This window comes from Rhinolophus ferrumequinum, chromosome 21 (assembly GCF_004115265.2).
Source record: "Rhinolophus ferrumequinum isolate MPI-CBG mRhiFer1 chromosome 21, mRhiFer1_v1.p, whole genome shotgun sequence".
NCBI lineage: Eukaryota > Metazoa > Chordata > Mammalia > Chiroptera > Rhinolophidae > Rhinolophus > Rhinolophus ferrumequinum.
Genome location: NC_046304.1, coordinates 20,523,741 through 20,547,037, shown reverse-complemented (window position 1 = coordinate 20,547,037; position 23,297 = coordinate 20,523,741). Strand labels below are relative to the sequence as shown.

The 23,297-nt window shown below is 34.9% G+C and overlaps 2 protein-coding genes across 2 annotated transcripts in view; one reads left to right on the top strand and one right to left on the bottom strand.

Moving 5' to 3' along the window:
• The first annotated feature begins 563 nt into the window (after positions 1-563).
• TEFM (transcription elongation factor, mitochondrial) lies at positions 564-5,958 on the top strand. The gene is made up of 4 exons (XM_033089129.1): positions 564-1,088; positions 1,905-2,368; positions 4,631-4,780; positions 5,358-5,958. Exons 1-4 carry the CDS (start codon positions 1,058-1,060, stop codon positions 5,793-5,795), a joined length of 1,083 nt encoding a protein of 360 aa, XP_032945020.1. The 5' UTR covers positions 564-1,057; the 3' UTR covers positions 5,796-5,958.
• A 1,474-nt stretch (positions 5,959-7,432) lies between these two features.
• Positions 7,433-23,297, bottom strand: part of ATAD5 (ATPase family AAA domain containing 5) — a 38,840-nt gene continuing 22,975 nt past the window's right edge. The window contains exons 15-23 of the mRNA XM_033091725.1: positions 21,216-21,392; positions 20,593-20,726; positions 20,028-20,121; positions 18,983-19,047; positions 12,614-12,794; positions 10,386-10,567; positions 8,986-9,839; positions 8,387-8,545; positions 7,433-8,279 (exon numbers count right to left, since the gene is read on the bottom strand). Of these exons, the coding sequence (XP_032947616.1) occupies positions 8,201-8,279; positions 8,387-8,545; positions 8,986-9,839; positions 10,386-10,567; positions 12,614-12,794; positions 18,983-19,047; positions 20,028-20,121; positions 20,593-20,726; positions 21,216-21,392 (1,925 nt within the window). The 3' untranslated portion in view covers positions 7,433-8,200. The remainder of the gene's footprint in view (positions 8,280-8,386; positions 8,546-8,985; positions 9,840-10,385; positions 10,568-12,613; positions 12,795-18,982; positions 19,048-20,027; positions 20,122-20,592; positions 20,727-21,215; positions 21,393-23,297) is intronic.

The following is a 23,297-nucleotide window of genomic DNA, read 5'->3' as shown; positions in this document are numbered from 1 at the left end:
TTGTTCTGCTTGCCCATCCTAAAGGAATTAGCAGAGTAACCCACTCTTCATCTATCAGATTTGCTCCATTTGTCTGGCCAAAATGAATTTTATGATTAACTTCAAGGCCTTGTGTGGGAACAGAGCCCCAGAAAGCAGTTTCCAGGCTCTCGGCCTCACATAGAAAGGTGCTGGCTCAGGTCATCAGCTGTGACTAGTTGGCCATAGGCTGTTACCGGTTAGCCATTAGTCACTGACACAACTGCCATAGCTAAGCTAGCAAGGTGTGGTGTGTACTGGTGCAGTGGCTCGGCGTGGTGGAGTGTGGCTTAGGGATTGCAGAGAGGCGGATTGCAGCTGGCAAGGGAGGTTGGTTGGCAGAGCCAAGTGGACAGTGGGTTGCGGATCTGTGGCTCCTGGTTCCTGTGTCTCCAACCCAGCCGCCAGCGAGACTACAGTGGTATGACTCCCCTACCTATGGCTCCGTGGGGGTTCCTTTTTGGCCTCACCATGTCCTGCGTTCTTAAGTGGGGAGCGGGACCAGAGACCCCGTATGCCACCCCGCGTGACACCTTGTTACATTACGTCCTGGGGCGAAGGAGTGATTTCAAAACCTTTAGTTTTAGGACCTGACTGTGTTTATTCCACCAGGGACCTCCCTGTCTACCTAGGGACATGCTAACTCTCCTGTATCAGAGGGACCTTGCCAACTACAAGCTAAAACTGGTCTAGCTGTTTTCTTCCCAGAGATTCGGCTCAGCTGCTGTCCGGGGCCGATGGGGGAGAGAACGTTTCCCGGACGCAGTGGAATGAGCCTGCAGACCCTCCACCCCTCACCCCGGCCTCCCAGGGACTCAGGATCCCAGCACCGAGCCTCTGTTGGCGCCTCCCGGAGGCACTCACCCCAGCCGCGCAGGGCCCACTGCTTAGGGGTACGCACTTCAGACGGGGCTCCGGAACGCTGCTTCAGCGGGAATGTTTCCTCCAAAAGGCAGGGCACTTTTGGGCGAAGCACGCAGGAACCGGAAGTCAGTGGAGGAAGCGTGGACTGTGGGAACGTACTAATTTGACATGGAAGATGAACGCCCTCAGTGTCCTCTTGGCGAGAGGTAGGGTGCTTGAAATGCTGGGGTAATTTCCCGTCTGCCCCTAGTCTCTGGTACTGGAGCATTTTCTCCCCCAGGTCCCACGTCCAAGCCTCCCTTTTGGAGTCCCAGTTGAATTAACGGGGCGGTTCCGTTCCCCCAACGTCGTGCGATTGGGGGAAAAATCCCTGCGCTAGGGTTACTGAGCGGCTCTTTGGATTGTGAGGATGGTCCAGGGTTCTGATTCTATCGGCCACTTACTTACCTGGCTGCAATGTCAATCACTTTCCATTCGTTTTACATTTGGTGTTTGCAAAAACAGTCATGGTAGAAATCTTGAAGTGTGCAGAATAAAAGCCATTCTCAAACCTACCACTCAGCTAAACCATTTATTGTAAACGTATAAAACTTAATTTTATTTGGTTCCACCGGATGAGAAACTAGTGAAAATAAATTTTCTTAATAAGAGATATGTTATTTACAAAGAGATCTCTCTAAAGTTAAAAATGTCAAAACCGTTAAGCAGTTGAAATCGTTTTAAATCCATGCTTCTTGATACGCATAAAATAAGATTAGGGAGTAAAACTTAGAATTTATCTACAAAAATCAGAAGACATCTCTTGTGAGTAAAAACAACAAAAGCCCTATTATTTGTTTATACATACATATGGTTTTAAAACTAAACTTATTTTAATGATGATTCTCCAGAACTTAATATGGTCCACCAGTTCTTAAATTATGGGAAAGTCTATGTTACTTTGCAAAGGTTCTAGTCAAGCACCAACTAACTCTAAGGAAGTAGGACATCCCAACTGACATTTTGCTAATTTTTTCTTTTAGGGAGGTGGAAATGGTTTCCAGTTCCACTAGGGTCATCCTTGTTCCAGGCCCTACATAATTCCTGCTGTCGGAAAAAATCCACTACACCTAAGAAAACTCTTCCCAATGTTGCTTTTTGTGATGAAAGTACAAAGGAGTCTGGAAATGCAGTTGACAAGCTCTTCTCTTCAGAACAGCAGGCTTCTATCTTGCATGTGTTGAATACAGCATCTAATAAAGAACTTGAAGCTTTCAAATTGCTTCGTGGACGAAAGTCCATCAACATTGTAGAGCACAGAGAGAAGTTTGGGCCATTTCAGAATTTGGAGAGCTTAATGAACGTTCCCTTGTTCCAATATAAAACTACCATTCAAGTTTGTAACTCCATTCTTTGTCCAGAGACTGCAGGGAAAAAAAGAAAGTCACAGGAAAACCGGCTCTTGAAGAAGCTCATCAAACCAGAAGTAAGAAGAGAGAGACTGAAGGTATATATACCCCTTTTCTTAATGTCTGTTATCCTGCCTAAATATTTGAGAACTTACTATGCAAAGCACTATTCTGGGCACCAAGACAGGGTTCTTAAAGCAGCTTATAGTTTGGTTGGTGGGTCCAGACATACATCTATTAATAGATAACCTATTATACAAAGTAGTATGTGATGAGTACCAAAGAATGACATGATACAGATACGTTGGCAGTTTAGAGGAGAGAGAACTGGGCTGATTATGGGGGAAGTTTACTGAAAGAACTCAACCTTGGAGATCTTGGATCTTGGAGAGAATTAGGCTAGCTGAAAGAGGAGAGCATTCTTGAAAGAAAGAACAGTGATACAGAGAAGTAGGCCTGCAAGGTTTAAGAAGAATGTTGAAATACCTGGCTGTATCTGCCGGTTATGTTGGGAGTAATGAGAAATTAAGATGCAAAGATGGGTTACGGCCAAGGAGTGACTTTAGACCATGATACTTGTTTTTCCATCAGGATTTAAAGTTACTTTCTGCCCCTCCTTTCCCCTTTTAAAAAACATTTGAAAAGCAGTTTTTTCAGTGTTGTCTTAAAAAGCAAATATTAGAATTACTTGTCACATTAAACCTTTGAGAAGCTTAGGTCCTGTGTTGCATTACTTGATAAAATAGTTTGTTATCCCATAGCAATAAGCATAATTTTTTAGACATTTTTTCATGGAGTTCTTAGTTTTGGGGGGACTACGGATACTTTTTGGAAAGTATCTGATGAAAGCTATGGACCCTTTTTTCAGGGGGAAAAAAAAGATAGGCAGACACATACACAGAATAATGCAGAAACTTTCAGAGGACTTGGAGATTTCATTAAGTCCACCCATGGACTCCTGCTAGAACTCCTGTTGCAGTTGATCTAGAACATATTTGAACCAAATTTTTCAGAGTTTGGATTTTCATTCAAATTTATGGCTAAAATTACTATTTATGAGTATACTCAGATTATAGTAGAGTTGTATCTTATTTAGAGGGCTAGGTTCTAAAATCAGTTTGTATGGAGAAAATCATGCAATCAAGTCCTTGAAAAAAATCTTTTGCCTGCGAAGTACTATGGGCAGCCTGGTTCAATAATTCTTACATACACTAAAGCTTGAGAATCATTGAGCTAAAGAAAAAAATCAAAAGAAGGCCTGTATTTTGTAGATGTCTGGGCATCCAGACTATTCTGCCTTTAATGGGTTAGTTATCCATTCCTTAGTAGTGAAAGGGATATGGAGCATATTATTTGTCCATATGACTAAATGAGCCATGTGGGAGTGATACCATTGTGTTAGATATATCTCCAGCCCATTTTGGCACAGAGAAAAATCCATATATCCAGTTATCTATTATGCATCTCCCCTTAGAAGGCTACCTGAACTCAATACATTAAAAAACAACTTGTCTCCCCCAACCTTCCCCAGTTGATCTGCCCATCATCATCTTGATTAATGATGCCAGTTACTGAAATAAAACCGGAGTTATCCTAGGCTCCCCCGTCGTTCCACATGTCAATTCTGCTCCCATTATCTCTGATCTGTTTCTTGTCCTTCTCACTGTCACTGTCTTTGATTCTTTATACTTTCCCATATGACAGGTACCTCCCCCTAGTCTAGCCTCCTCTGGTCTGTCTTCTACACAGCTGTCCATGCTCTTCCTGAAATGTAAATCTCAATGTGACACCTTAATGTTTATATGCTTTGGTGACCCTCTGTAGCTCTCAGGATAACGCAAGTTACTTTTTGCAGAAATCTGTCTACCTCTCTGGCCTTTTCCCACTTATACTCTTTATTCCACTGTCTGAATGCAAGGTGTCAGACAGCCTATCAGTGCAGACATCTGGGTAAAAGAACTTCCTGTTTCCCATTTTACAACTCATTCTCCTCCTCCTCCTCCAGTAAGTCTTTGCTGACCATTTCTCCTTTCTCCAGTGTAACTGTTGTGTAGTGGCATTTCTTATAATGTATGGCTATGTTCCTGGTTTCCTAGTATCTAGCAGCCCCCAGCAACATTTGAATATTTGAATGCCTACTTGGAGCTAGGTGCTGAGAACCGTTATAGGTTTTGTCTATAAACTGACTGCTCCTAGTTACCTTTTGATAATCACTTCTGTATTTCTTTAGCAATGCTCAGTTCATAAACTGTAAGTATATTCCTATTACATAAATTAATTTGGCTTTCTGAGTTTGTAGCTTCAATTTTGTATCTGTAAAAATGTTTACACTTGTAATTAAACCAGCTTTTTTGTTTTAGGCAGTCAACAGTATCCTATCCATTGTTTTCGGTACTCGAAGGATTGCCTGGGCGCACCTTGATCGTAACTTGGCAGTGCTGGACTGGCAGCAGAATGAATGTTGCCAGTTGATGAAAGGAACGTACCTCTCATCTGTCTATTTGGAAGAGGTAAGGCACTTAAACCTCCACATTCCAACCTGCGCGAGATCCTCGTATAGTTAAGTCTTCTAGTCCTAAAAGAAATGCAATAAAATAGTCAAGGATGGATTTTCTTGTGGTACTTACTACTCTCCCATTCCAATTATGTTTTCCATCACCAGTGATTTTGTAAAAACTGAATCTTTCTTCATTTATTTCAAGAAATGCCTATGTATCAAAGGCAGATACTGAAAAAAAAGGTATATTATTCTAAATATTACAGAACTTCATCACTATATTCACAAAGCTTGTTTTTAAAAAAATGCTATCACTTATTGTCTCATTTGAGTCTTTGAGAGCTTTTGAGATGGGCAGTAATTATTATCCTGAATATACCTGTGAAAACTGGTTCAATCATCTGATGTGATCAGTCAGTTACAGAGGTGATTGATTTTAATCCTTTTTCAATTACTTCAACATTGTCAATAGCAATATAAGTTATATGATCATATTTTTAAAATAGAAGTGGGACAGAGCGGGGACCCAAACAATAAAACTTAATTAATAAAACTTCTGCTCACTTATTTTGTCTTTTTTTTTTTTAAAGATTTCTTCAGTCATTTCAAAGATGCCTAAAGCCGACTTCTACATTCTGGAAAAAACAGGACTTTCAATTCAGAACTCATCTCTGTTTCCTATCCTGTTACATCTGCATATCATGGAAGCCATGCTGTATGCTTTGTTAAATAAAACTTTTGCCCAGGATGGCCAGCATCAGGTGCTGAGCATGAACCGAAATGCCGTGGGCAAGCACTTCGAATTGATGGTTGGGGACAGCCGGACTAGTGGGAAAGAACTAGTGAAGCAGTTCCTGTCCGAGTCTGTGCTGAAGGAAGCGCCTCGGGTATTCTTCCCATCAGATAAGATAGTCCACTACAGACAGATATTTGCATCTACTGAAAAACACAGAATAGAAGAGTTATATGATTCTCTATTACAAGCTATTGCTTTCTATGAATTAGCAGTGTTTGACACTGAACCTTAAAATTCTGATAATATGTAATCTGCTGTTATATTAAATTATTTTTATTAGCTTTAAAGTTGTAAAAACCAACTGTTTTGAACATCCATGTTAATGGAGAAGAAAACATATTTGAGCATATTTACCGTGTTTCCCCGAAAATAAGACCTAGCCGGACCATCAGCTCTTCATGCGTCGTTTGGCGCAAAAATTAATATAAGACCCGGTCTTATGTAAGGCTAACACGGTAGATGTTTAAAGTCAGATTTTTGGCTGTTGAATGGTTTATACAATAATAAGCCAAAGCCAAATCAATAAATATGAGATTCTTACCTTTTAGGTTTAAGTGTTAAACAGTTTAAGATACCCCCTAAACAGCCAAAATGAGAAACAAAGTTATCTTCCCTTAAAAGCAAATACCATTTATAGTAAAGAATTTACTGAAATAGGGAATAAATAATGAGTTTTTCTGGATGGTGCTCATCATGGGAATAAAATTAAATATAACTGGTAATACAACTTGTGGAACCCTCTTCTTATTCTGTGACTAGAATGTGGTTTGATGCACTGCCTCCAAAAGGTGATTTTCATCAGGTCAATCTATCAAGTCCAGAACAAATAAGCTTTGTCTAATAGGCTCATTATATTACTTTGAAATCTTTTACTTGACAAACCATCTTTTGATAAAAGTAGCACTTAAATTTGTTTCTACATCTCTCCATTTTCCATTATATCTGCTTTAGTTCAGGCCCTCATTATATAGGTCACCTATACTGAGCCCAAGTCTCTTTGATTTCAAAGCATTAGGTCTTTTCTTTAAAAGTGAAATATACTTGTTGGGAAAAAATTCAAATAATCAGAAATATATAAAATAAGTGGAAGTCCTCCCTTCCAGCACCTTGTAACTCCCTAGGGAGTCTGTTGCCATATACATGTAAACCTCTACAGATACATGTATGAACATAAACATCCCCACTTTGGAAATGTAGATAAACTACACATGTCTGAAATCATTCTCTTTCCTCCAAACCCTCCTTTGCCACTGTTTTATACTTTGGTAAACAGTCTCATCAACCATCCAATTGTCCATGCCATTCACGTGGTATTTTACTTTCCACATATATCTGGAAATAGTTATTAAGTGAAAATGTCTCTGTTTTAGACATTTATCGGATAGGATGCTATTGAAAACATCAAAATTTGCTTGCTTTTATCATAAAAGTGAATCTAAATCTTACAGGAATTTATCACCTTTAGGATTTGAGAAAAAAAAATTCCCCAAATTTTGCTAAATGTTAAAAAAAAAAGGATAGTAAATGTATCCCTATTAGGAAGGAAAATATCCCTATTTCTTGATTTTTCATCATTTACATAATTCTATGGAGTTATTTTACTTTGGTTCCTCAATTATTGAGAAGTACCAGAATTTTCTAATAAAAGACCAAATTAACAGATAAGTGCTCTACAGGTAGTGAACTCTTGTATTCTAGAAAAAAATCCATACACTTAAAAAAAATGCTTCAGATCTTATCCTCTCTTTTGTACAGGACAAAACCTGTAAGATATGCAAACCTACACAATATCCATATTTACCTAGATGTGAAAATGGCTAGTATATACAAATCCTTCAGTTGAATCCTTTGTTACAGTTTTAATGAATAGGATGGTCCAAAATAGATATATTAACATCATTAATATCGTTACGAAATAAAACATCAATGATAGAAAAATACAAGAAAAATGTACAAGGCAAATGATTTGAGTTGGCAAAATATACAAGATATCACATATGGCTGGTAAAAAACATTTATGAAAACTATAATTCATACTCTTGATTTCACTTTGTCAACATTTAATGATTCGATGGTAAAATATGCTGGAGGAGTGTACTAAAAATCTATCAGGAAAATCTAATTTTTTGGAAAATGAAACAATTTTCTCAGGAGTTTTCTTACGCATTATATATGTAATTTTGTATTCTGGATTGTAAAAACATTAAAAAGATTATCATGTAGGAGATTCATATTTACAACTTTTGACAGTACTGACACTTGGTTGGAGAGAGGTGGATTAAAAGTACCAGAAAAGGGAAACGATATGGATTAGTTTAGCATTGAAACATCTTTAGAGATATCTTAGTGAATTCTACCTCCTAGAATTCACATACAAAGCTCACTAACATACAAAAATACTCTAACAAAGCTAAATCAGTTCATATAAAAAATTCAGAAAAAACAAATACCACATCATAAATACAACTTGTAACTCAAATTTTTTTCATTTTAAATATTTGCACACTGATAAAAAATATACAAATAGTCTATCTTAAATGTACATTAAGAGAAATAAACTCTTCCATGAAAATCAATATAAAAATGTATCTTCAGGATCACACAATAATCTGTACAAGGCATTGCGAATGTGGAATATTAAGGGAAGCCAGCTGCCAAAGTGTTCACAGTCTCTTTTGAAATGTTAAGGTGAATTCCTTCAAGATAGTGCAGGAACCTGTCAAAATGACAAGGAAAAATACAATTTACTATTTATATTTCCACCAGATGAGAATATTAATCTTGAAATAGCTATCTAAAATGTTATTTGTATAGAGCTTTTACCTTCTTTTACTTTTTCCTTGTTCTTTTAGCTTCTCAATCCTACAAATGTTTCGAAGAGTTGGTAAGTATTCAATAATACTAGCTTGTCTATTACCCAGATTCAGAAGAGATCGGCTAGAAAATACACTTTCAATGACTGCTATCTTCTTCCAAGAACAGCTGTAAATTAAAAGTAATGCATTACTTTTTAATGCCCAATAAAAATGCAACAATCCCAAACATAACCAGCTTTTCTAGTCTCTGCTTCTCCCTGCTGCTTGTCTAGATTGGATAAATTGGATTCCAGATTAATTTCCTGTATCATGTTCAACCCATCAAGCACTCCCACACTGAGCGATCTCTAATGGCTACCTGTTATCTACCATGGCAAATCCAAACCCCCTTTCCTGTCATTCAAGAGTCTCCCAATTCTAGCCCACCCTAATCCCTCCTTTTTCTTCCCAGTGTTCAGGCTGGTCTCCTTAACTGTCTCATTAGAAACTACATTATCAAGGGCTTACAATGATCAGTAAAGCCCAACACTTCAAAATTAATAACGACCCAACCATTTCCCCATTACCATTTATTATTGAAAAATAAAAAGTGAAAGGAAAACTTACTCTAAATTAGCCACTGACTGACTAAAGTACACATTTTTGCGCTTTTGTGAAACATAAAATGTAAGGTCTTTTGTTGGATCTCGGCCTAATTTCTTGCAAGAATTCAAGGTTCCCAATGCTTTTGAAATAGAAGAAGAACACTTAGTAAAGCTGAGAGCTTCTACAGCTGCCTTCAATTCTCCAGAGCTTTGAGAAGTCCATCCATCACGGCTCTCAAGACTAAACTCATCACAAAGTCCACTTTTAACCTTTCCATTTGTCCAACTAAAGTCATTTTTACCAAGTTCCTTTTGTTCCCTTACATCAGTTAAAAGGGCATCTAAGAAGGACATGTTATCCATAAACTCAGTGAGAGAATTTAAACAGTGAGAAACAAGGGTAGAACATTTTTTTTCTGCTGGTGTTTTAGGAGGACAAGGAATATGTTCAATATTAGTTTCTTTGTTTAGTTTCTTTGTCTCTGGATTGCTTTCTTTGGCTTTGCTTTCTTCAGAATTTGAGGAAGAAGATGCAGGGTATAGGCAAAGAAATTCATTGGTAAAATCCAATCCAGTGTCAAATAAGTCACTGTCATCTAGAATTACCATCTTTTTCTTATGTTTCTTTTTTTGTGACTTTTTCAATGGCTTCTCTCTTTCAGAATGTTTCCTAGGAAGACATTTCATATTTTTTGTTGCTGCACCGGTGTCCACACTTACTGATGAACCACAAAGGTTTTCTGTTTCTGGAATGATATCAACAGGTAATGGTAGAATGAACTCAAGATTACTGTATAAGAAATCTACATTTCGCATTTGGAATTCTGTAAGAAGCTGGATGAGCTTATGCCATTCTTCCTTTGTTCTGATTTTGTGCTGAAAAAAATCGAGTAAAGAAATGTTATAACAAAAGGAAATGTTATAACAATACATAGTTTAAACATGAATATAGTGTCATCTGTATTCTTTCTTCAGTCACTACCCCTCATAATTTTACTAACCTATAGTTCCTTAATACATCAAAATAGTATTATTAATCTAAAAAATAAATGTAGGCTGTTAATTTGAAGAATTAAATTATCTAATATTCAGTAAATACCCCAATTCAATAATCAGAAGCTCATTTGTCTAAGAAATACTTTTCTGAAATTGTCTTTTTTTTTTTTTAATTTATTGGGGTGACAATGAAATTGTCTTTTTTATTTGAAATATTTCTAAGTTTTATTCCACATACTGTAATATGCATTTAAAGCAATGCCTATGCACCATTTATCAAAGAGGTACAATGTGTTACCATCAGGTATCTGAAGTCGATAAAAATTATAAATAAATTTAAGTCAACCTTAAGATTCAAAAGATAGAAGTGATGAGAAGATGAAAAGGAACACAAATTTAACATTCTAAACTAGACATTGAAAATACCTTTAAAAATGAAAATAAGTCTTCTGATGGGGAAAGAATGTTCTTAATACCAAACAAGGTCTCAGCACAGCCAGTGTCACACTTGGGAAGGTGTGCAGGATTCCTTTTAGTATTTTTAGGGTTGTTTTTGGAATCAGAGCCATCTTCAGACCAAACAAGTTGTACATTTCTGCCATTTCCTCCTTCAAAATTAATCAAAAAACATCTTAGCTATCCATATTTTTAACAAATTGTAGCAAACAATTATTTAAAATCTAAGCTCTTTCGGCATATTTTGATCCTATACCTTCCTTTTGTTCTTCTCCACATATGTATTTAATTAATAAATAGTACAATACAAACTTTTCTAGCAAACGTAAGCTACATGAGGTGGTGGTGATGGGCTTACAAAACAATCCAACAGAAAAAAGTGCAAGGATTATAAAAAGACAAGTCACAGAAGAAATATAAGTATCTAATAAACTCATAAAAAATGTGCAATTTCACTAGTGATCATGGAAATGCAAAGTAAGATACTGCTTGTTTTTCACCTTTTAAATTGGCAAATTAAAATAACTATAACCTAGTTTTGTCAAAGGTACACATAAAAAAGCCATTATATATTCTTGGTGGGAATATATACTCATACAATTATCTTTGGAAGGCAACCTAGCGATACCTATCAAAATGTAGAATGTGTATACAAAGGATGCCAAAAAAATGTATACATATTTTAAGAAAGGAAAAAACTGTATTAAAATTACACTAATGGTAACCACTTTGAGCACCTTTTGTAATTGCAGAAGTCAAACGTGACCTGTATTCATCTTTTGTTATCAGTATATTGAGTATTACAATTTTAATACAGTTTTTTCCTTTCTTAAAATATGTATACATTTTTTTGGCACCTTCTCTATCTGTATAGCCTTTGGCCCAGCAACCACACTTGTAGAATTCTCTCCAACAGAAGAACTCATAGATATGCTCAAGGATGTATGTATAAAGATATTCATTGCATACTTTTAATGGCAAACTGAAGATAACTTAAATGTCCCCAAATAGGTAATGGTTAATTAGATTATGTTATGTCTACTTTATATTATGGAATAGCATGCAGCTGTGAAAATAGAGGGGAGTAGAACTATAAGTACTGACAATAAATTGTTGAGTGAAAAAAGCAAACTGTTTAACAATATATACAGTATTGGTTAATTTTGCTAAATAAGTAGGTAGCAATATTTGTATATGCATAGAAAAAGGTCTAACAGTGGCTACATTTAAGAAGTGAGGAAGATCTTTTATTTTTTACTTTACATAATTCTGCACATTTTAATTTCCAATGAGTTATCTGTGTTGTTTTTTTTAAGACAGGAATGAAATGCACATAAGATCTTTAAGAAAAGAAACAATGATATATTTAGTTTTTGTCTTTGTGATAGTTATTAACTAATTTGTTTTTTATAACAGGTTACTTTCCATGTCTTTTTTATTATATTTACTTCTAAGAAATAGTAAAAATTACCAGCTTCTGTTGAATTAAATATATGTTTGTCTACTTTGAAAAAGATTAAAATTTTGAACTAATCAAAATAAAAAACGGATAGGGTATTAATATTACAGAACTTCACCTTGATTTTATTTAAATACTTGTGTATTTCTCAGAGCCAGATCTGTAACTACAGAACTGTGACTATGGAGCATGGAAACCACAAACTATGAACTTCTTCAGGGAAGGAACCATGTCTTATTCACAGGGCCTGGCATGGAAGTACTCAGTAAATGTCTGTGACTTGAAATAGGTAATGAATGAAGATCGATAATAAAATAAAGCATTTCTGAAAAGATGAAGTTCTTAGGAAAAATAGAATTATATATTATTGAAGAAGCTAAAAAGGAATTTACAACACAGTCATACAAAAATAATTTTTATATATGGAAGAATCACCAATATTTTTAGTAAGTGATAAAAGGAATTGGCTAAATAATAGGATTCTATTTGTTTATAAGAAACTATATGTTTATAAATGTATCAGTAACAATTTGTTCTAGATTCAGTTTAATTCTATCTACCCACATTTAATGTTTACAAAACTTTGCATCAACACAGTTGACATATGTATGTTTATTTCTAAGATGAAAGTGATACCTGGATGCTCAAAATTTTTATAATCTTTCAAATATTTTGGTGTAGGATATATTTTAACATAGGGTCCCATTATGGAAATTTCTTTTATAAGAGATCAACTTACGAAAAAAGGATAATGGCTTTTCTTCTAAAAATCCACCTCCACTTCTAATCCAGAATTGTAAGTAAAGGATACTTTTCCTGATATCACAAGTATTTGCCGTTAACAATGTTACAAAGTCTTTTACATCAGTTCTAAAATTCTCAGTTAAGCAGATCGTCTGTAGGTAGCTGGCAACATTTAGCTGAGAGAGGGTGGGGAAGGGGGAGGGGGAATGGGAGGGGGAGGGAGAGGGAGAGGGAGAGATGGAGAGGGAGAGATGGAGAGAGAAATGAAACATGGTCAATTGCAGAGTTAACCAATAATACATGTCTAAAAGTAGACAAATTTTGCTAAAATTTACAGTACTTTAAGCACCTATTGAGAATAAAACTGATCTGGAAAAATATAAAGGAATATACTACCAAATTAAAAACATTTACATATACTTTCATTAATTGTATTTCTCTAAGAAGCAAGGAAACTGTTATAGAGACTCCAACCTGAACCCTGAAGACAATTTTATTAAACCTTGAGAAAATAAATCTCTTAGGATTAAATAATGGCACAATTTAATGGAATATTTTATAGCCATTAGATTATAAATACTATAATAATACTGAAAAACATAATTTTTAAAAATCAGAGTCAGAGAATTATATCAATGCACGCATAAAAGCATAAATGTATGTAAACACAAAATAGAAAAAAAATTTAAAACCGTGATTTGTTGGGGGTAAATGGACCAAGTAAATTTTTTTTATTTTAGGGTTCCATTAATATTGCTATAATATTTTTTTGTAAAACAACAAAACATGAAAAATTCGTTTCCTATTGTTTATGCAAAGCTTTTTACCTAAAAACAAATAAAACTGTATTTACATTTCATAGATTTTACAAGACTACTACTAGCATTTTTACTTTATAGTAATAAATAAGACGATTTAAAAAATGTCCCCTATGAAAACTTTGGTATACACACACACACACACACACACACACACACACACACACTACTCCTACACACTCTGGGACTTCAGCTTCCCACAAACTTCGAATTCTGCTTTCAATATCAAAGGAATACCTATTATCAGACAAACCCTGCCATCGATAATAACTATAAACTACGTAATCAATTTAAAAAAACCAACTACCTGAAGGCAAGAGAGCAACCAAAGGGAAATCAACACTAGGATCCTCAATCCCTCGTACCCCTTTTAAAATTGATTTTTGACTAAGGGCACACAGCAGCAGTGTGACTAAACCTCAGAGAGAAACTCAGTGTTGCTGGCTTAAACCAGAGGACAGAGTTTTGGATGATCACAGAAGAAGGAAAGTGAGAGGGGAGGTCCATGAGAGTAGAGAAATTGAAATTCTAGAGGAGAATACAAATCACTGGCTGATGTTTGAACATCACGTGTGTGGGCCTGTCTCAAAACACAGAAATTTTAGCTGCTACATACTACAAAAGAATACTTGTTCAGAGGAACATAACAGAAACCAGAGTATCTACAATGTGTCACAAAATGCAGGATAAAAAAATCTAAAATGACTGGCATATAAAGAAACAGGAAAAGTAACCAATACCGCAGAGACAAGACAGTCAGTGGAGAGTGATCACAAGATGACGAAGATGTTAGAATTAGCAAGTTTTAAAACAGCTAGTAAAACGATGCTTAAGGAAAGCATGTTTATAATAAAAAAAAAAAAGGAAATCTCAGGAGAAAAACAGGAACTATAAAAAAGAAGCAAAAAGAAATTATAAAACCAAAAACCATAATATTAGAATAAAAGTTTCCCTGAATGGGACTCATGGAATAATGGAGTTGTCAGGAAAATCAGGATCAATAAACTTGAAGATAAATCAATGTAAATGATCAAATCAAGTACAAATAGAAAAAAATGGGGAGGGAGAACAGCATGCCTCAATGACAGATGGGACAATGTAAAATGTCTAACATACCTGTAATTAAATTCCCAGGAGGGAAAAGAGATGAAATGGGCATAAAATAAATTTGAAAAAATAAGTTTAAAAATTTCCCTAGTTGGAAGAATGACATATATTTAAGGATTATAGATGCCCAAGAACCACAAGCAGGAAAATATGAAGAACAATAACACATAAGCACATCACAGGCAAATTGCTGAAAACTAAAGTTAAACAGAATCTTACAGGCATTAAAAAAGAATGACATGTTACATGAGGCCAAAAAAAAGAAAAGATTGCTGACTTATAGTAAGAAGACAATAGAATGATATCTTTAAAGTACTGATGGAAAAACAGAAACCAGATTTCTACACCTATGGAAAATATCCTTTGAGAATGAGTTAATAAAGACTTTTTCAGGTAAATAAAACCTAATATAATCCATTACCAGCAGACCCACTCTATAAGAATTGCTAATGAAGTGCTTCAGGATGCAAAGAAAGAAAACCAAAGAAAAACTTGGATCAAAACATCAAAAATCATAAGTATACGGGTAAACATAAAAGTCAACTTTTTATCCTCATAATTTCTTTAAAACATATATGACTGGCTAAAGCAAAAAAGAAAAGAGAGCACTGTATTGGGGGAATTTATAATATATGTATGTAAGTGTAAAACATTTGAAAATTAAAGCACAAAAAAATACAGGGATGGTAAGTGGACTCATACTTTTGCAAGGTTCTTATATTCTCTGTGAAAAGATAAAAATGCATATTTAAGAAATACATATAGAAACTACTAAAAAATATGTCCTAAGCCATTTCATGTGGCTTGGAAACTACACACCAATGTTCTTCATGAATGTAGAAACAAAAAGCCTTAACAAAATATGACCAAATCAAATCCAGAAATAGATAAAGGACATTACATATTATGACCATATTATCCTAGGAATACAAGACTGTTCTGACATTCAAAAATCAGTCAACATCATTCACCATATTAACAAAATTAAAAAATAAACTGTACGATTGTCTCAAAAGAGAGAAAAAGTATTTGATAAAATTCAGACCCACTCATGATAAAAACTCTCAACTAACTGATAAAGGACGCCTATACAGCCAATATCATACATCATGGTAAAAGAATGAATGCTTTTCCCCAACATCAGGAACAAGGCAGAGATGTCTACTCTAACTTCTATTCAACAGTGCACTGAAGGTACATTAGCACTAACCACAGCAATACGGCAAAAAGGAATTAAGAGACAGATTGGAAAGGAAGAAATAAAAGTGATTTTAACTGACATGACCATCAATATTGAAAGTTCTACGGAATCTACTACTACAACTAATAAATGAGTTTATAGCAAGGTCATAGAATACAAAAATCGATTGTATTACTATATACCAGCAATAAACAATTGGGAATTGAAATCTTAAAATACCATTTACAAGAACAACATAAAACATGAAATACTTAGGACTAAATTTAACAAAATATGTGCAAGGTTTGTACAATGAAAACTGCAAAACATTGCTGAAAGAAAGTAAACCTCTCTTCTAAAAAATAAACTATTCATGAATCACTTTTAAAATGTCAGTTCTCCTGAAATTGAGCTATAGATTCAATGCAATTTCCATCAAAACACCAAAATAAACTGTAAAAATTGGCACGCTGTTTCTAATTAATAGAGAAATAAATGACATATGATAGCCGAAACAATTTTGCAAAAGAACAAAGTTAGAAGACTTACACTCCTTAGTTTCAGGACTTACTAAAGAGCTATAGCAATCAAGACAATGTCATATTTTCACATGGATAAAGAGAATAGTTAGACTCATACATGGTCTATTGATTTATGACAAAACTGGAAAGTAATTTATTAAAAAACAAATTGTTTTCAACAGTGCTGGGACAATTGGATACCTATTGAGAAAACAAATCTCATGTCTTACCTCATATTGCATACAAAACTTTAAATAAATCAAAGTCCTATATGACAAAACTACAAAACTTCTAAGACAAAATCTTTGTGGGGGCCAGCCTGATGGCTCAGACGGTTGGAGCTCCGTGCTCCTAACTCCGAAGGCTGCCGGTTCGAATCCCACTTGGGCCAGTGGGCTCTCAACCACAAGGTTGCCAGTTTGATTCCTTGACTCCTGCAAGGGATGGTGGGCTGCGCCCCTTGCAACTAGCAACAGCAACTGGACCTGGAGCTGAGCTGTGCCCTCCACAACTAAGACTGAAAGGACAACTTGACTTAGAAAAAAGTCCTGGAAGTACACACCTGTTCCCCAACAAAAAAATCTTTAAAGAAAAAAAAAAATCTTTGTAAGCTTGGGTTTGGTAAAAATTTCTTAAATAGGATACAAAAACCACGAACCATAAAAGAAAAATTTGGTAAACTGAAACTTCTTTAAAATTAAAACCTTTTACTCTTTACAATTAAAAAAAATGAAAAGATAAGCCACAAATTGGAAGAAAATATTTACAAAGCACATATCCAATACAAACTTGTATGCAGAATATATAAAGAACTGTTAAAACTCTGTAAGACACACTGATTTAAAAAATGGGCAAAGATTTGAACGGATATTTCACCAAAGAAGAAATATGAATGGCAAATGGACACATGAAAAGATGCTGAACATCATATCATTAAGGAAATGCAAATTAAAACCATGATATACCAATATATAATTATTAATATGGATAAAATCAAATAAATGGACAATTCCAATTCCTGGTAAGTATGTGAAAAGCAACTGGACCCTCACACATTGCTGGTAGGAATGCAAATCATTGGAAAACTTCAGAAAACAGTTGGTCAAGTTCTTTAAAAAAAAAAATAGAACTATATGTCCAAAAATGTTAATGTGAATATTCATAGCAGTTTCATTTGTAATAGTTTACCTGTAAACAATCCAAATGTCTATCAACAGGTGAATATGACAACGTATTTATATATGTGAAATATTAATATCTCCATACAATGGAATACTGCTCATTAATAAGAAGGAAAAAAACAATGCCAGAGGTAATATAAATAAATCAGAAAAAGCATTATGTTATGTAAAAGAAACTGAAAAAAACAACCACATATAAGATTCCATTTACATGAAACTCTATAAAAGGCAAAATTACAGCGATAGAAAAACACAGTGGGGCATAAGGGAACTTACTGAGATAATGAAAATGTTCTATTATTGATGGACATGTTCTATAACTACATTTGTCAAAATTCATTGAGCCATATACTTTAAGTGGGTAAATTTTACTGTATATAAATTATACTTCAAAAAAGCTCATTAAGGGGCAGCCCGGTGGCTTAGGCAGATGGAGCTCCATACTCCTAACTCCGAAGGCTGCCGGTTCGATTCCCACATGGGCCAGTGAGCTCTCAACCACAAAGTTGCCAGTTCAATTCCTCGAGTCCCGCAAGGGATGGTGGGCAGTGCCCCCTGCAACTAAAGACTGAACATGGCACCTTGAACTGAGCTGCCACTGAGCTCCCGAATGGCTCAGTTGGTTGGAGCACGTCCTTTCAACCACAAGGTTGCCGGTTCGACGCCTGCAAGAGATGGTGGGCTGCGCCCTCCACAACTAAGACTGAAAGGACAACAACTTGACTTGGAAAAAAGTCCTGGAATTACACACTATTCCCCAATAAAATCTAAAAAATAAAAAAATAAAAAGCTAATTAAGAAAAGCAAACACCTGAACCTAACATAATATTGTATGTCAACTGTAACTGAAAAATAAAAAATTATTAAAAACAAAAGCAATACACACACACACACACCACTACCATGGCTCAAGTTAAAAAGAGTGACAACAGCTGACAGAATTCTCATGCACTGAAGACCTATTTGGCAGATTCTTTAAAAGTTAAGCAACTAACATAACGCAGATGACTAGTGGAACAGCATGGATAAATATAAATAACATAATGTTAACTGTTAGAAACCAGATACAGTAGGACACATAATGTTTCCTATTATGTAAAATTTCAGAATCAACAAAACTAATAGTAAGGTTAATATACATTAGAATAGTGGTTACTTCTGGTGGGGAGGGGAGTGCTGACTAAAAAGGGCTCATGGAAAGTTTTAGATATGGAAATGTTCTATATTTTGATCTGGATGATGGTTACATGAAGTTTTACATATGATAATATTCATCAGATTGTATACTTAAGGGCATTTTAACTAGATGTAAATTTCACATAAATAAAGCACCGTTACTATGAAAAAAACCTAATAGATATTGGAGCTAATAAAAATTTGAATTTTGAAAAATAAATTTTAATTAAAAAAATAAATATAATAACCAGAAGTTTCCTAAAACTCAAAAATTTTAACATATTCCTTAGTAACCACATTTTAAAATGAAAACTATCACAATAAACCACCTTTCACACAAATGTGACATATAATTTATGACCACCAAAATTCAAAACTTACCAGTGAAGGAGTATTGAAATTAATTTCTTCAAAGCAGCCATCAAACATTAAACTAAATGTTGGATCTGTAGGAAAAAAAATTTTTTTTAAACACGAAGACCAATAAATTACTTTTTCTAGTTATACTTTTTCTATGGAAATATTCTGTTATTTTATCAGTAATAAAAATGATTAATATAACTATAAAATGATAGAAATTGAATTTCTATTTTGACCTAAAGTAGCTATGATCTTTTAATTAAACTACCATCTAATGTGATTACTATAATTTTTCAAGTACAAAAACTGTCAAATGGGCCTTTAATTTGTAAGTGGAGTCTAACATAAACACATTTTCCTATAGAAATCCACAGCAGAGGTAGTATACTGAATATTTGCAATGAAAAATGTTAGAAAAAAATATTATAATGCACTATTTATAATGAAATAAAGAAATTATATGAGTTTTAAAATTAAACACTGCATGCTAATTATTAGGAAGGTGGACCGATTCTGTTAGGCTGATGATGATTTACTTTAGCTATAATAGGTAATAATCCATATGAAAAGTGGTATGAGGGATTAAGGAATGGCTAAGTTCAATATTAAGGAACTGCAGAAAGGTTGGGTTCCATAAAAAATTGTGACCAATAAATGAGGTTTGGTGATCTAATTGTAGGTATGAGGAAGAGGCAAAGAGAAGGATATGTTATTTCCTCTACCAAAGCCCCTTCACTGGCTAGTCCACAATTCTCTCTATCTGTATTCTAGGCTGCTGTTGGTTTCCTAAATACCTAACACCCAACATCGTGATTCAAAGTAGTACTCATTTTTAAAGTCACTGCCATTTGCAAGGTACTATATTAATTTTATAATTACTCAAGGCTGTCAATCAATGGCAAATTTTTAATAATTCTTAGTTTAAAAAGTGATCTAGCAGTCTCATTTTAGAAAAAAGGGCTTTAAATTCTAGCAGACCTTTAAAGAAACATTTCAACCTAAAATTAGAAGCTTTTCCAAAATATTTTCACCAAAAGTGATTAATTGTAAAATCATTGTTACTTACCACTTGTAGTAAGGATTACAGGTCTTTTAGTTGTTGCCATGAATGTTTTGATTGCGTTCAAAAACCCAGCATCTTCTTCAAAAATGACATCAACCTAAGAATCATTTATTAGAATATTAATGTATTAAGTAACAATACACATACTGGATATCAGTTATGTATATAGTAGATACACTATATGTCTGTTAGAGTCAAAATTAATGAATTTATGAACAGTGTGAATTCAGCCTATGCTAAAATCTTGCAATTCCTTACAATATAAGCAAAATAAAAAAAAAAGATCAAACATTAAACCAAAGAAAGGCAGTCACCTGTAACAGGTAATTGTGAGTCAGAATCACTTCTAAAATCATTGAACAATAATTAATAACCCAGGATTGCATTAATCATCTTCCAGAAAAATTCTTCTATGGTTTACAATTTTCTTTGCTTTCATTTTAAGTAGATACAAGTATTCCTGACTTTCTTGGCTATTTTATAATACTTTACAGCAAGACATACAATCATCTTTGGAATTAAAATTTTTATCACGAGATAGCATAAATGTATACCTCTGTAACCCTACCTCCTCAAAAAGAATGAGAGAAGTTGCATTTTTCTTGTTGGGTTCCTCAGCTCCAAATTCTTTGACATTTGAATTAGTTGTGTTTGTAGATTTAGTCTGAATAATTTGTTTCTGTTCAAAAAACGTTTTGATTCCTGTGTAAATAAAATATTAATATTTTATGTAAAATCCACTTGTAATAGGACAGTGGATATTTCCACAGATAAGCTCAAACTGAAATCCTCTATCAAAACTGAACCAAAGTGAGTGGCCAGATGGCTCAGTTGGTTAGAGCAGGAGCTCTCAACAACAAGGTTGCTGGTTCTATTCCCCCATGGGATGGTAGGCTGCGCCCCCTGCAACTAAAGACTGAAAATGGTAACTGGACTTGGAGCTGAGCTGTGCCCTCCACAACTAGATTGAAGGACAATGACTTGGAGCTGGTGGGCCCTGGAGAAACACACTGTTCGCCAATATTCCCCAATAAAATTTATAAAAACAAAACAAAACAAGAAACTGAAACAAAATACCAAACTCCTGTATGGAGGACCTTCAGCATCACTAGGTTTAATAGGAACTCATGAATGTATCAGGGTCATTAGTATTAAAAATGTCAAATTTATTTTCTCAATTTAATGTCTTACCTTTATTATTTTCCAGAAGTTCTCCTATTTCTTCCTTATTTTTTGGCTTGGAAGACACTTTAAAATAATTTACCAAAGTTTTAGGTGGAAGTGCTCGCTTTGGTCCACTACTTTGTGGTGATGGTGGAGTAAGTTTCCTTGGTGACGTAACAACTTTCTTAGGAGAACTTAATTTTTCTGCCAAAAACAAATTGCACGTAAAGATAAATATTTTAAAAATTAAACAAATAGCAAAACTGAGTTATCCAGAGTCTGTATTTCTACTCTCATCAGTTAAAAATCAAAGATACAGAAATTTTCTCATTCTTACATTCAAATACTCTGTACACTCAAATATTACTGTATTGTTAGTTATTCTATCAGTAGAGAAAGTAAAACCAAACATACATTCTTGAAGCAAATAATAATAATCCCTCCACTGATTTCTCTACACCTATATGATGTCAGAAAAAGCTAGAGGGAAAGTGATAACGGTACATACTGAGCACATTACAGAACTTTGTTGTCCAACTTCAGCTTAGCCTTACAGTAAATTGATACTGCAAGTAAACAACATATTTTCCTAAAGATGCTGTGGAGGATGGATACAAAGTTAAAAAATAAGTGGCTGATCTCTCCCAACCCAGAAGCGGATGGCGCCCAGCATTTATTCCAGAGCATGTCCTTTTCTCCCCTCTAAGTACCCTGATTCAGTCCTTACATGTCCTAATTATTATCATACGACTGTGGAGCAGAATCGTCTACACATACCATCTTATGAGCACAATTCCATGGCTGTGTCCTATTCTTTTTTTTTTTTTTTTGCATACCCTATCTACACAGATCTTATTATATACCTTGCATCTTATAGGTGTTTGAAATACTTATTGAAAATTTTGAGTTTGAAAAAATTATCATAGACATCATAAAAACAGTGCATTTTAACACAAGGTAAGAGATGGATAATCTTCAAATAAAAAATATTTCTTTATATCGAAAAGATTTCAATTTGTTAAAAAACTCACAAGTCTGTCCTTATTTTTCTACTTTTATCATGAACCAAGGATTGCTTGATCATGGACTGCCATCAGTCCAAAGATTGGTTTTAGAAAACACACACCAATTTTCACTTTAAGATATTCATAAGAGGGGCAGCCGGTTAGCTCAGTTGGTTAGAGTGCGATGCTCATAACAACAAGATTGCTGGTTCGATTCCCACATGGGCCACAGTGAGCTGCGCCCTCCACAACTAGATTGAAACAACTACTTGATTTGGAGCTGATGAGTCCTGGAAAAACACACTTAAAAAATAAATTTAAAAGAAAAGAAAAAAGAAGAAACGAAACTTCATCTTCATCTTCTGAATTACTATAAAACTTTTTTAAAAAAGATATTCATAAGTACTTGGCTAAATTTTATCAATATATTCTTTCAAAAACATCTTCCACCAAAAGGTCAGTTCCTTGGAGAAATAGCTAATTCTAGGTTGGGGGCATCTTTTTTTTTTTTAATTTTATGGGGAATATTGGGGAACAGTGTGTTTCTCCAGGGCCCATCAACTCCAAGCCATTGTTCTTCAATCTAGTTGTGGAGGGTGCAACTCAGCCCCAAGTCCAGTTACTGTTTTCAATCTTAGTTGCAGGGGGTGCAGCCCACCATCCCATGGAGGGAATTGAACCGGCAACCTTGTTGTTGAGAGCTCAAGCTCTAACCAACTGAGCCATCAGGTGCCCCTCCGGAAGCTCAGTGGCAGCCCACTGCCTTCAATGTAGTTGTGGAGGGCACAGCTCACTGGCCCACGTGGAAATTGAACTGGCAACCTTGTTGTTGAGAGCTCGTGCTCTAACCAACCGAGCCATCCGGCTGCCCCCTAGGTCTGGGACATCTTAACAAGCCAGAAAGCAAGGAAAATATCTAACCTTACTGGGGCTATGCCAAAAGGACACAAGCCAATGAAAAATGTTTCCTGCTAGCAGTAGATGAGATAACATGAGCAAAAAAAAAGAAAAAACAGACAGGTTTCTGCTCCTGGCCAAGATACAGATTGGATTTACCCACCCATCTGAAATAACAAGACACTGAAAATAATATGTGAAACAATGC